Source organism: Chlorocebus sabaeus, chromosome 1, assembly GCF_047675955.1.
Source record: "Chlorocebus sabaeus isolate Y175 chromosome 1, mChlSab1.0.hap1, whole genome shotgun sequence".
Taxonomy (NCBI): Eukaryota; Metazoa; Chordata; class Mammalia; order Primates; family Cercopithecidae; genus Chlorocebus; species Chlorocebus sabaeus.
The window spans coordinates 21,037,659-21,051,963 of NC_132904.1; the positions used below are offsets into that span (position 1 = coordinate 21,037,659).

Below are 14,305 nucleotides of genomic sequence, written 5' to 3' on the forward strand. Positions count from 1 at the left end.
TTGACAGCATTTCACAAGTGTTGTCACAGCTTGCTGCTGAGGGAACTGAGCACATCCTGTGCACTCCACTGGAAGAGGGTGCTTGGAGGCTTGTGCCTGGTTTCCCCCAGATTCACCCCATGCGCCTTCTAACTCTCTGACTGTGCTGTGCATCCTTTTGCTGTAATAAGTCACAGACATTAGTTCAATTACATGCTGAGTCATGGAGCCCTCCTGGCAAATCATAGTAACTGGAAGTGGTCTTCAGGACCCTCTGACATACATCCCCACAGTCATGGCAGTCAAAAATGTATATACATATATACATATAGCCAAACGTCCCCTGGGGAACAAAATCATTCCCTTTCTCCTGAGGACAGCCAGCAGTCTAGCCCAATATTTGGTCCAAACAGGCCTTCAATAAAGGTTTGACTTGAAGTGAACTGAACTCAACTGAATTAAGTAGTTTCCAGAACAACTTTAGGAGGAAAAGAACTGAATAAAAGCTTTTTAAATCACACAACAGATTTAAGTAAATGCTCACAGAAGCAGCAAACAGAGAAGTAACTCTTTTCTCTACTTACAGTTATTTCTATCTCATGCTACATAAATATGCCAAATTAAGATCCTAGGCACATAACAGAAACTTGTACCGCCCCAGAGGGTACCAGCTGGGCTAATGTAGACCATCCTTTCTGAGTTTATGAAAATCTAACCTCGAAATAGGGCACTGAATTATATCAGTTTCTTCTGTCCATGAATTCACTGTAAGAATTATTTGTGTATTTCCATTTTGATGATAATCCAAAAACTTAGTATGGGAATAGTTTTGCTCGTATTTAATGATGAATACTACTAAAAAATATTCAACTTCCAAGTTTGTATTTAGTGGGCTAATGAGATGAGAGAAACGCTTAAAACCTAAATCATAAAGCAGTAGAGTAAAACACAGATAGAATCTAGGCTGTGGGTATACGTGATGTTCACTATAAAATTTTTTAAACTTTGCTATCTGTTTGGACATTTTCATAATAAAACATTGGGAAAAATTATGAATCATGCATCCGCACCATATGAAGATAAATGATGTCACAATATGCTATCTAAAGGGAAGCTTCTAATGGTTCAAACAGAAAACATGGTTAAAAAAAAAAAGTACATTGTCACCCAACATACAACAGTATAGACACATCAAACCCAGCAAACCCATAATTAACTCCATATTCACCTAAAAGATGCAATCCCATTTCAAAGAAACAGCATCAGCTATCATATTAAATTATGTTAATCTGAATGTATTAGTTTTGTAGATGTGCTTATATTTAATTTGTAAATTTGTTTCAGTTTTGTAGTTGTATAAGCACAGACAGTTTAGACTTTTTTATTTATATTTACTTATAACAAAAATAGTTAATTAAAATGCAAGGGACCTTGAATAGTCAGAAAAACTCTGAAAAAGAAGAACACAGCCTGGGCAATATCACAAGACCCTGTCTCTACAAAAGATTAGCCAGGCGTGGTGGCATGTGCCTATAGTCCTAGCTACTTGGGAGGCTGAAGCAGGAGGATCTCCTGAGCCTAGGGGTTCAAGGCTGCAGTGAGTTATGATTCCACCAATTCAATCCAGCAATCCAGAGTGACAGAGCGAGACTTTGTCTCTTAAAAAAAGAAAAAGGAAGAACAAAGTTGGAGAACTTACATTTATTTCAGAACTTAATACAAAGCTATGGTAACCAAGACAATGTGGTACTGGCATAACAGACATATAGACCAACAGATTCGAATTGAGAATCCAAAAATAAACCCATATATCTATGAACTGCAAGCAACCAAGGGTACCAAGACCACTCAATGGAAGAAGACTCGTTTTTTCAACAAGGGGTGTTTAGACAACTAGACATACACAAGCAAAAGAATGAAGTTGGACCCCCACCTTATACCACATACAAAAATTAACCAAAATGAACCAAAAATCTAAATGTTAAGAGCTAAAACTGTAAAATTCTTAGAAGAAAAGTAAGGGTAAATCTTCATGGCCTTGGATTACGCAATGGTTTCTTTAAAATGACACCAAAACTGCAAGTAACCAAAGGAAAAATAGATATGACTTCATCAAAATGAGGAACTTTTGTGCATCAAAGGACACTATCAAGAAAGTGAGGCCAAGCGCAGTGGCTCACATGTATAATCCCAGTACTTTGGGAGGCCAAGGCAGGTGGATCACCTGAGGTCAGGAGTTTCAGACCAGCCTGACCAACATGGAGAAACCCCGTCTCCACTAAAAACACAAAATTAGCCAGGCATGGTGGCACATGCCTCTAATCCCAGCTACTTGGGAGCCTGAGGCAGGAGAATCACTTGAACCTGGGAGGTGGAGGTTTTGGTGAGCCGAGATCGCGCCATTGCACTCCAGCCTGGGCAACAAGAGCAATACTCCGTCTCAAAAAAAAAGAAAAAAAAAGAAAGTGAAAAGCAATCTATAGAATGGGAGAAAGCATTTGCAAATCATGTATCTGATGAAGGTCTAACATCTGTTATAGACAAAGAATTGTTATAGCTCTACAATAAAAAGACAATTCAATTTTAAAATGGACAAATGATCTGAATAGACATTTCTCCAAAGAAGTTATATAAATGGCTGATAAGCACATGAAAAGATACTCAAAATTATTAGTCAGTGGGGAAATGCAAACCAAAACCACAATGAAGATACGACTTCACATTCACTAGGATGGCTAGAATAAAAAACACAGGCAATAACAAGGGTTAGTGAGGACAGGGGAAAATCGAAACTCTTATACTTGGCTGGTGGGAATGTGAAATGGTGCAGCCACTTTGGAAAAGAGTTTGGCAGCTCCTCAAAAAGTTAAACACAGAGCTACCGTAGGACCCAGCAGTTCTGCTCCTAGGTCAAGAGAACTGAAACCAGCTTTACACAAGAACTTGTATACAAATGTTCATAGCAGCATTATTCCTAAGAGCTAACAGGTGGAAATAATCCAAATTTCCATCAACTGATGAAGAGATGAACCAAATGTGGTATATTCATATGATGAAATATTCAGCCAAAAAACAAAGGAAGTACTGATTCCGTGCTATGACATGAATAAGCCTTGGAAACATTACGCTAAGTGAAAGAAGACAGGTACAAAAGACCATTTATTGTATAATTATATTTATAGGAAATGTCCCGAATAGGCAAACCCATAGAGACAAAAAGCAGATTAAGGATTCTTGCTGGGGACAGAGGTTAAGGACTGACTGTTATTGGATATTAAGTTTATGGAGTGATGAAAATGTTCTAGAATTAGGTAGTAGGCCTGATGATAGTTGCACAATTTTGTAAATATACTAAAAACCATGAGATTGTACACATTAAAACAGTAAATTTTATGGTATATAAATTAATCTCAATTTTAAAAATAAAATAAGTCAACTCTGAGAGTCCATGAAAGGAGAAAAATCCAGGAAGATATCCCAAGCAACAAGTTCATGAACCACTCAGTCTTGCTCTGCACTTGCCTAAGGGTAGAAACAAAAATGTCTCAAGCTCACCTGGGCTTTACACATCGTCCACATAACAAAATTTGCTAAGTGAATGGCTAATGTAAGTTTCAGAATTTGGTCCCGAGCCACATGGCAGAACATAAATAGGAGAGAGATGTCTTCTCCTGAGAAAAGTTATCTTACTTCTCAGAGTCCACAAAGGTTTCTAAGGGGACATTTGAGATACTTAAAGAATGGTTCCAATGTTCTCCAAGCAAACTATTTCCATGACACCCATTTCTCAAACCAAATATGACATTTTTAGTGTCACAATTTATATATTGGTCACCTCTGCTTCTGAGCACTTCCACACAAGTAAAGGATGCTTTTATTACGTTTGTTTAAAGCTTATTGAGATTCTCACCAGGAAACAGCACAATTTTTACATAGACTACAGGAAAAAAAGGTTACATCCATGCTCCACATCCATGTTGTCAGCCCTTTTCATTTACTCCCTCACATACTAAAATATGAGCCAAGAAATGCCACACACTGAAGATATGGTAATTTAAAAAAACAGCTGGATGCAGTGGCATGGGCCTACAGTTCCTGCTACTTATGAGGCTGAGGCAGGAGGGTCACTTGTGCCCAAGAGTTTGAATCTAGCCTGGGCAACAGAGCAAGACTCCGTCACTTAAAAAAGCAAAAAAAAAAAAAAAAAAAAGCAAAAACAAAAAACTAACCTCAGCTTCACTGCCTGTACAAAATCCAAAATCCAAACAAGACAGGCTTTGAGCAAGACATCACGATGGGCATCATGTGTGTCACTCTGGGAGACGTGCAGGCTGCTATGTGAGCAAAAAGCACAGGAGCCAGTGCAGGGGCCAAGAAGGTACCCCCTCCACCCCACCCCAGAAGGTGGTTTCAAGCTGAAACCTAAGGCACAAGCAGGATTTTAGATTGATGAAGATGAGGAAAAAGGTCTGCAGACAGTGGAGAGTGTGTCTACCGCCCAGAAAACTGAGAGACAGCACGGCGTGTTCTAGGAACTGAAAGAAGTAAAAAGTTCTCAGACACAAAGCTAAAGATGGAGATAGCGGTCAGATGACAGAGAGCCTTGAAAGATGTTTTAAGGACTGTGGGCTAAGGACCAACGTGAATCTTATCCTAAGGGCAATGTGAAGCCAAGGATCAGACTTGAGGGTAGCAAGACCAGAGGCAGGGAAACCACATAGGAAGCCATTTCAGCAACTCAGGGGAGAGATGACAGTTCCCTGGTCTAGGGTAGAGGAGGAGGAGTCGGGGAGCAGATAGACCTAGGAAGTATTTAGGATGTAGAATCAATAGGACTTCCTACGTTGATATAGGAAACGAAGGAGAGAAAGGAGTTAAGGATACCACATGGATTCCTGCTTTAGAAAACTTGGTACACAGCACTGTGAATTTACAGAGACAGAGAAAACTGCAGGATGAATGAGACTGGTGTGGAGGTGGGAAAGATGGGTGCCTCAGGGACCCTGCCCTGGAACTGATGTTTTGGTTGCTTTGATGCCTACCACACTAAACCTCATCAACATCTCACACATTCAGTAAAGGCAAACCTGGCTGGGATGAATGTACCTTACCCTGGTCCTTTCTCTGGAAGATCCACCGCAGCTGACAGTGGACTATAGACAGGAATGCTGACATCGTAGCCTTGCCGGTAAGTCCACGTAGAAAAGCCGCCGCCAGCTAACAGGGCCCTGAGAGCAAAGGATTTTGTTAAATGACGAGAAAGAAGGACTTTATTCTGATACACCCTGTGGAGAGGAACAGGAATTACTGAGTCTTTATTATCAAAACCAGCTAATGTTTACGGAGTCATTTTCCTGTAAAGACACTGTGTTAAATGCCTTATACACGCATCTCGGGGCCATCAGCTGCATTCTATTCTTGAATCACCAGCCTTCCCCAGGGTCCTAAATAACCTTTCCTTACTTCCCAGTTTTTAAAACACATCATAGCCCAGAGGACGCCTTATGGAGAGCCTCTCTGCTACCTTCCTCAGATCCCATTCACCTCTCCCTAGTCATACTTTATAATTAAACACATTTACAATAACAGGAATAATAACAGTTCTGCATGGGAAGACTGGTTGGGGCAGTCATTTACCAACCACTGACTGGAATCTCAGAAGACAATGGGCCTGGAAAGCAGTGGTGGCCAGAAAGTATCACATCTCATATCACTTACACCCCAGCCTCTCTCCAATCCCTGCCCCAAGCAGTTCTTTCCACCATCATCCCAGAGCTACGTGTCAATCATGTAGCCTCCACCAGCTCTCACTGTCCATTCCAGCTACTTAGTCTTATTAACCCAATTCCCTATACAGGAAGCAGAACCTAAAATTAAACCCTCAGTCCTTCTCTTGCAGTTTGCTTGTATTAGCCTTTACTCTCCTTAATTAGAAAACAGTGACCACATTGTTTTAACTGGATCCAGCAAGTAATACAATGACACTTCATCAGAGAAAGGAAGCAGGTGTTTATCACACCAACTTTTACTGTTATTCTCTCCCAGGACCCCAAACCCATCAAAATCACTTTCTAAGGCAGAACTCTGCCAATTGCACACACCACAAAGTCTGAGCCAAGATGTCTGAACTGAGAAACCACATTTTTTGCAATATTGATTGCTACCAATCCCCTCCCTGCCCTGATGACAACCTACATTCCCTTCTAACATGACCAGTTTAGGTTCAAAGATTTTGAAACCACCCCTGGAAATCCCACTCTGTTTGTTTAAGCTTTATGAAACCAAGAACTGGTGAATGAGGTAACGTGCAGGCTAAAAACTTCTCCAGCTGCTGATCTACTCTGTAAAATGTAATGACTATCCTTGGTACCAACATACGGTCTTATTTTTCCTGATTAGCATGCAGCACTGAATCCGTCCAACATGAATTTGGGCAGGTTCCATGACCATGATGGCAAGCAGACTCTGTGGGCCCCACGGCCTATGTGCCGACAAGCAGACAGTCCATGTCTATGGATGCAATATTCAGGCACCCGGCAGTCCAGGTAAGCCAGGGTCGTGGGTGATTAGGCTATTACACTCACAGCCCCAGAGAAGTGGGTGTGCATGTGGAGAGAAAGGAAGCAGGTGTTTATCACATCAACCTTTACTGTTATTCTGTCCCTGGGACCCCAAACTTGTTCTTCTGTTCCAGGGGGTTAAGGTGAATGTTCAGCACTGGCAGTAGGAAAGTAGCAATCGGAAGCCTGCCTTACACTGAAGATCATCCACATGCAATCTGTTTGTCATCTCAAAAAGAGCCACGACTGCAACTAGTCAAACTGGCCTCCTGCCAGCCCTGCTACTGACAAGACTTTAACTTTAAAGCACTGTATCTTCTTCTGCCAAGGTCTCCATTACATTATAATGGAGAAAATATTGTAAGCATCCCTTGCTTTACAGAACACATGTTTTACATTGACTGAAAAGTGAATTTCTGAACAGCACATTCTGTTTTCCCATTATGTATCCCAAAATCAGAGATCAGTTCCAAAGTTGCAAGAGGCTGAATAGAAAACCTGCAGCTAAAGAAGTATTAATATGATGCTCTGGCTCAGGTCAGGCCAAGTATTATATCACTGGAGGTCTCGCCAGCATTTTTAGCACTTTGCAGGGCTGCCTGATTCTGGGACATCTCCTCTGACACTGAGCCTTCCTCCCCATCGCCTCGTATCCTCCACCTTCCCTAACCCAGTGTTGGGCATGTTTTCTCCCAGCTCTCCTGCTATGTAAGTATTCACTGAGGCTGCAAGTTTATCCTTCGCTTTCCTTTAAACTATGCATGGAATCAGGCCTGCAAATTCCTCAAATATAAAGCTTCAGGTTTTGCACAAAACAAAACCCAAAAAGCAGACCGGTTCTACTGGTCATCCTTCTTTGTTCACTGAGTCAAACAAACGGTAAAACAATATTTATGAGACAGGTAAACATGAGCAAAGGCTAGATATTTACTGACTATTTGCTGATATGGAAAAATTACTGTTAATTTTCCTAGGTATGATAATAGTATTATAGTTAGTTACATTTTTTGAAAAGGCTGTATTATGCAGAGATTCACACAAAAATATTTACAGATGTAATGATCTAATGTCTGGGATTTGTTTCTAGATAATCTAGCGGAGGTGGAGGTGGATGAGAGTAAGGATGAAACGAGACGGGCCTCAAGCTAATGATTATGGAAGCTGGACAGAGGATATGTGGGGTTTACTGTACTAGTCTCGCTTCTTTATATAGGTGTGAAATTTTCCATGACAAGTTTAAGTAAATAAATATACACCCACACAAAAGTAGAAATGTGTGAGAGATATTTGCCAAGAAAGGATAATAGAAATTCAAGGTAGTAACAGTATTACAGAACATATCTGAGAAAACTAACATCAGTTTAGTCGTTAAGGATGTATAAGCCATTAAATATGCTCCCACTTAAGTTAAAATAAAATGGGTTTGTACGTGTGCTTGTGTCTATATCCATAGAACAAAGACTAGAAAAATATATCATATTTAACAATAAGTATCTTTCAATAAGGGAGTGAAAACAGAGGAGGGAATCAAAGCAGGTTTTTACATTTTACTCTTTATACACTCGTATGCTATTCATATTCAACCCTTGTACAAAGTATATATGTATCATGTGTATGGATTGTTTTAAACTGCAAGAGAAATAAAAACATTTAAGCATCATTAAAAAAAAAAAACCATATTCACTGAGCAGAAGACATTTCCCTTCAGTGCAGGTCCTTGTATTGTATTTCCTTGAGTAAAATAATTTTTAAGTAATCACACCTATGACTTTGAACTTTAGGGGATCTTACAGCTGTCTAATCTCGCCCATCTGTTTTCTAATTTCCAAACAATCTGACATGTAGCTCCCGTGAAACCATTCTGCATTCACGGTTCTTACCTCCTTTGAATCCAGGAGCAAGGATGAAGGATAAAAAAAATTAACAAACAAATCTACTATTCCTTACCCCAACAAGACGGCCACCTAAGTTTCAAAATGAAATTTCCCACATGCAAAGATAAAGAAGGACTAGATGGTGATTCATTACCTGCTATCGGATTGGCTATAATCACTTACAAAAATATACACACAGGAAAAACTATTTAACCTTCCTGATCCTAACACCTAAACTCTAGCATGTACTCACACTTTCTCCTGTCTACTTGACACCTTCCTGCAGAGAAATGCAACTGCATTTAACATGTGCACTTCATAAAAATAAAATCCAACTCCCATACAGATGCATATACCAAAATGTCAGCAAAAAGTGAAATGCCCCAAACAGAAAGAAACCCTTCTGCAAAGAAATCCAGAAAAGGAGATGGAGACTCTGCACTCCTAACAGCTCTTTTCCTTCCCTTCTCTGTTCTCCAAAGTATTTCACTTCCCCAGAACAACCAAATCCATAAAACAGTAGCCCACTCAGGAACAGGCACACCTGCTCTGGGGCTGAGAGCCAAATCCGCAACTGCCCTGTGTTCAGCCACTTCCTACAGCATTTGTGCACCCGGACTGCCCTCTATCGTCCAAAATGGTCTCTACACCTAAGCTGAGGGGTGGTCCTGGGGTGTCTGTCTCTTCTAGTTATAATTGTATTTCCAGACAGAAACTCAAAACTGACTTTAGATAATCACTTAAAGCAAAGAAGGTTTAGATTTAATCTTCTGGGGAAAAGGAATACTAAGTGTCGATTTTCGTAATTGATAATGTTAGCCTCTAACAAGTTGAGAACTAACCTCAGGCTGTTCTCGGGCTAATAGCTCAGGCCGTTGCCTTTTCAGTAACAATGATTTTTAAGAGTTAAACACCAACTGTAATAAGACTGTTGATAAACGAGTTTAGGTGAACTCTTAACAATCCTATACCTTGAGTATTGCCCCTATATAAAGGTCCCATACCTTTATATAGGGGCCCCAACTTTCTACTTTCCTCAAACCCTTGAACTAAGCGCTAAGGGAGGTCCCTTAAGAAGTGCCTCATACCAGAGCTTTCCAAGAAAGTTCACACCCAAATGTTTCAGTCAGTGGATGAAAGGGCAGATAAATACAGCAAAGGTACTCAAAGTCACTCTCATGCAGTCATGGCCACCCCACACCACATCTGCCTATTTGGAAGGTTATTCTAGAAAGAAGGAAAGGCAAGAGGGGCCAGTAATGAAGGCAGGGAGGGAGGGAGGGAGGGACAGACAGAAAGAACCCTGCTGACTGAAACAACAGAAGGTAAATGAGAATCAGCATGCCCCCATTGCCCTCTACATGACAGGCTTTGGGTATCACTTTGACATATCCACGCTGCCTTCTCTCAGTAAACGGTGCGTGTACTTGTGACAGACGCTCCCGAATTCAGAGAGAGCTAGCACAAGCCTGGCACACTTCCGGGGGCTGGATGTGTTACACTCAGAAGTGCACAACCCAGAGTGGGAAAACCGTTTTAGAGGCTATGCCAGGACATAGGCCCTAACTGGTTTTCCATAAAAGATTTAAGCACTTTTAAATCTTCAGGAGGAAAATACTTAGGACAATTTTCTAGTTTAATAAACAATTCTGATTACAAAATATGCAGTAGATTTAGGAATATAATTTCACATGAACAAAAGGATCCAGCATTTCTTAATCCTCAGAAACCCGTCATAAGGACAGCCCCAAATATGCCTCCTACCTGTCTCTGGGGACATCCAGGGCTGTGTTATAATCTGGGGGACCTCCAGGCAACATGTTGAACAACAGGTGATTTGTACCACGATCCCACCTGTCAAGAAATGTAAAACGTAGGAGAATTCATGTGTCCACTAGGAAGAGACAAGAGTCAGTTACGGGATAACAAATACCAAGGATCCCCAAGCCCAAATAGGGCCGCTTTTCAGGTATGCAAAGCAAACTCCTGGGAATCCCAACAGCACATCAGATACAAGTCGGGCTCCATGACAGAAAAAATGGACGGACGTGTCCTTCAAGCTTGTCCCATACAGAACTGCTGCTAATAATGAAAAGTTGAAAACTATCCAAATGTTCACCATTAGTTAAAGAAACATAAATACATTAGAGAAGCCTGGCTAAATATACGGTAGAACATCTGCAAATGGAATACTATGCAACCCTTAAGGTTATATAGTAAAAGAACATAAAATTATGTCATAATTTGGAAATATATTCATGATATATAAGGGGAAAAGCAAAAGAGCATGTACTGTGTGACCCCATTTGGGACAAAACGTCTATATACACACGTGTATGTATATTTTTAGTAACATCAAAATATTAATAATGTTTATCTCTTAAGAGGCAGGATTTTGGAATGAATCTTAGATTCTTCTTTTTGCTTACCTGTATTTTCAGACTTCTTACAGTGAATGTGTATTATGTAAGTGCTAAGAGGAGGTGGGAGCACGTTTAGATTTAAAAGGAAGCATATAGGAAGAAGAGCCACCCTTAGTTTAGAAACTCTAAGAGGCTGGGAACCCACAGCAGTAGTGCCGGAGACGGCAGACTACTCTTCACGGGCACACAGGCAGACGCTGCCACACAGGCCTCGTGCTGCAAGTCAGTGCCTCCAACACACCCCGTCCTGCAAGAAGCCAGCATCGGGAGGCCGACTCCAGAGCAGAAGCATTCCCATCCTTCCCTTCCCTTTAGTTCCCTGAGGGCCACTCAAGTATCTCTTGGGCGCTGGGCTGTACCAGTGTGAGATACCTAGAGAGCTGGGCCAATGCTTGCGCTGTCTCCTTGATGCGGAGCGTGTTCTGGTTAAGCACATCGATGGAGGGAACAAACAGGCAGGCCCGGTTGATGTCATCAGTGTAGTAGTCACTGTCTGAGATGGCTGTAAGCAGTTCATTATACTCCCGGGAGATGGTGTTGCTGACAGGGATGCCAAAGTCATCCACGTACTTTTTCAGAGCATAGATATACACCTTGATTTTGTTCTTTGGGTTGAAGCCACAGCGGTAGACATCAAAACATGTGTGCATTCTGCAACTGAGATCCCCGCGCTCTGGGATGGGACTGTCGGCTGGCAGCCTGACCACCGGCACATCACGGACGCTACGCTTCTCTACATTCCAGTCATTTGAGGACTCGATAGAATGGGGCCAGAACTGAAACATGCCAGTGGCAATGAGGCCCAGGAGGACAATGGAGAAGAGGGTGATATAGTAGATTCGGTGCTTGGTCTTCATTCTTGGGATGAGGGCAGGACCCCGGATATTATACTTGACCGACGCACACATAATGACACAGACAGCCTCTTTCTCACACTCCTGGTCACCAGGGAGAGAAATAAGAAAAATCAAGTGTTTAGGATGGCAAATGACACTTGAAAAGACTACTCAACTTTTTTTTTTCTTTTTTTTTTTTTTGAGAAAGGGTCTCACTCTGTCACTCAGGCTGGAGTGCAGTGGTGCAATCTCAGCTCACTGCAACCTCCACCCCCTTAGGCTCAAGCGATCCTCCCACCTTAGCCTCCCAAGTAACTGCGACCACCACGCCCAGATAATTTTTTGTATTTTTAGTAGAGAAGGAGTCTTGCCATGTTGCCCAGGCTGGTCTTGAACTCCTGAGCTCAAGCTATCAGCCTGCCTCGGCCTCCCAAAATGCTAGGATTACAGGCATAAGCCACCGCGCCCAGCCTCGACTTTTAATGTACCCATTTCTTTCCCTAAAGTGGTGTGGTGAAATAACGAAAAGGGATTTTGAACACTTCTTATAAACATGGCCATCAGAGAAACGCAAATCAAAACCACAATGAGATACCATCTCACACCAGTTAGAATGGCAATCATTAAAAAGTCAGGAAACAACAGGTGCTGGAGAGGATGTGGAGAAATAGGAACACTTTTACACTGTTGGTAGGATTGTAAACTAGTTCAACCATTATGGAAAACAGTATGGCGATTCCTCAAGGATCTAGAACTAGAAGTACCATATGACCCAGCCATCCCATTACTGGGTATATACCCAAAGGATTATAAATCATGCTGCTATAAAGACACATGCACATGTATGTTCTTTGCGGCACTATTCACAATAGCAAAGACTTGGAATCAACCCGAATGTCCATCAGTGACAGACTGGATTAAGAAAATGTGGCACATATATACCATGGAATACTATGCAGCCATAAAAAAGGATGAGTTTGTGTCCTTTGTAGGGACATGGATGCAGCTGGAAACCATCATTCTCAGCAAACTATCTCAAGAACAGAGAACCAAACACCACATGTTCTCACTCATAGGTGGGAACTGAACAATGAGATCACTTGGACTCGGGAAGGGGAACATCACACACCAGGGCCTATTATGGGGAGGGGGGAGGGGGAAGGGATTGCATTGGGAGTTATACCTGATGTAAAGGACGAGTTGATGGGTGCTGACGAGTTGATGGGTGCAGCACACCAACATGGCACAAGTATACAAACCAGCACGTTATGCACATGTACCCTAGAACTTAAAGTATAATAATAATAATAATAAAACATTTAGAAATATATATCTAGATATATGAATATACGTCGTATATAATTTATTTAATATTTAATACTGCATATATTTAACACAAATATTAATTCATAATATAAAATATTATTATACCCTATCAATACACATTCGCCTAAAGTAGAAGTTGGCAAATGTGGGACTCTGGGAATGAGGGCTCGGACCAAGGCAGAAAAATCAAAAGTGGAATAGCAAAAGACAGTTATTTTATTTCAAAATACTTGCTTAATGTAAAATAATGATTTAACTGGACAAACTGATGCTTCATTATTCCAAAATCTGTTTTTAGCCTGGTGCAGTGGCTCATGCCTATAATCCCAGCACCTTGAGAGGCCGAGGTGGGTGGATCACCTGAGGTCCGGAGTTCGAGACCAGCCTGACCAACATGGCAAAACCCGTCTCTACTAAAAATACAAAAATTAGCCAGGCATAGTGGCGTGCACCTGTAATCCCAGCTACTTGGGAGGCTGAGGCAGGAAAATTGCTTGAATCCAGGAGGTGGAGGTTGTGGTGAGCTGAGATCATGCCACTGCACTCCAGGCCAGGTGACAGAGTGACACTCTGTATCCAAAAAAAAAAAAAAAAAAAAAATCTGTTTTCATTCACTTATTCATTCAAACTATTATTGAGCACTCACGATGCACTGTGAAGAAAACAAAGATGAAAGTAAAGACCCCACTCTAATGAGGGAGAGAACACAAAACTATAACGAAAGGCAGAATGTAAAAACACTACTAGGAAAGTATCAATAAAGTACAAAAGGGTATCAATAAGAAAAAAAATTAATCTTTCATGTTTAAATAAAACATATAGTGATGACTTATAATGAAGGTGACAGTTGCATTTAGATGAATGAAAGAAATGAAGAAAGGAATGGGGCAGGAGAGACAAAGGGAGGGAGGAAGAGGAAGAGAAAGAGAGAAGGGAGAAAGAGAGGAAAAGGGCCAATGTGGCAGATTAATTTACAAAGATGAACACCAACAATTCTTTCCATCTCTGAATTTGCGTGGCACTTCTCCAAACAAAATGTAGAATCCACGTCCCTTCCCCATGAATCTAGGCTAGCTTTATGATTTGCTTTGACCAAGAAAATGTGGCTGAAGTGATGTTCTGGGATTTCTGAGCACAGGACTTGAGAGGCCCTATAGCATCTGCCTTTGCACTCTCCGAATCCAGCTGCCATGCTCTAAGGAAGCTGAGCTCCCAGTGAAAGGCAACCTACCCCAGCGGACACGGAGATCTCAGTCAAAACCATTAGGGAAGAGATGAGCCATCCCCACCAAGCTCTGCACAGATTC

The 14,305-nt window shown here is 41.4% G+C and overlaps 1 protein-coding gene across 3 annotated transcripts in view; it reads right to left on the minus strand.

The window, feature by feature from the left end:
- The window catches only part of EXT2 (exostosin glycosyltransferase 2), a 197,159-nt gene that overhangs the window by 172,322 nt on the left and 10,532 nt on the right, over positions 1-14,305 (minus strand). For 2 of the 3 annotated variants that reach the window (XM_008000925.3, XM_008000909.3), the window contains exons 2-4: positions 11,209-11,774; positions 10,178-10,267; positions 5,091-5,207 (exon numbers count right to left, since the gene is read on the minus strand). In XM_008000925.3, the coding sequence (XP_007999116.3) occupies positions 5,091-5,207; positions 10,178-10,267; positions 11,209-11,744 (743 nt within the window). In that variant the 5' untranslated portion in view covers positions 11,745-11,774. Of the gene's footprint in view, positions 1-5,090; positions 5,208-10,177; positions 10,268-11,208; positions 11,775-12,855; positions 12,880-14,305 lie in introns of those variants that run through there. The other variant, XM_073017126.1, reaches the window with a different exon arrangement.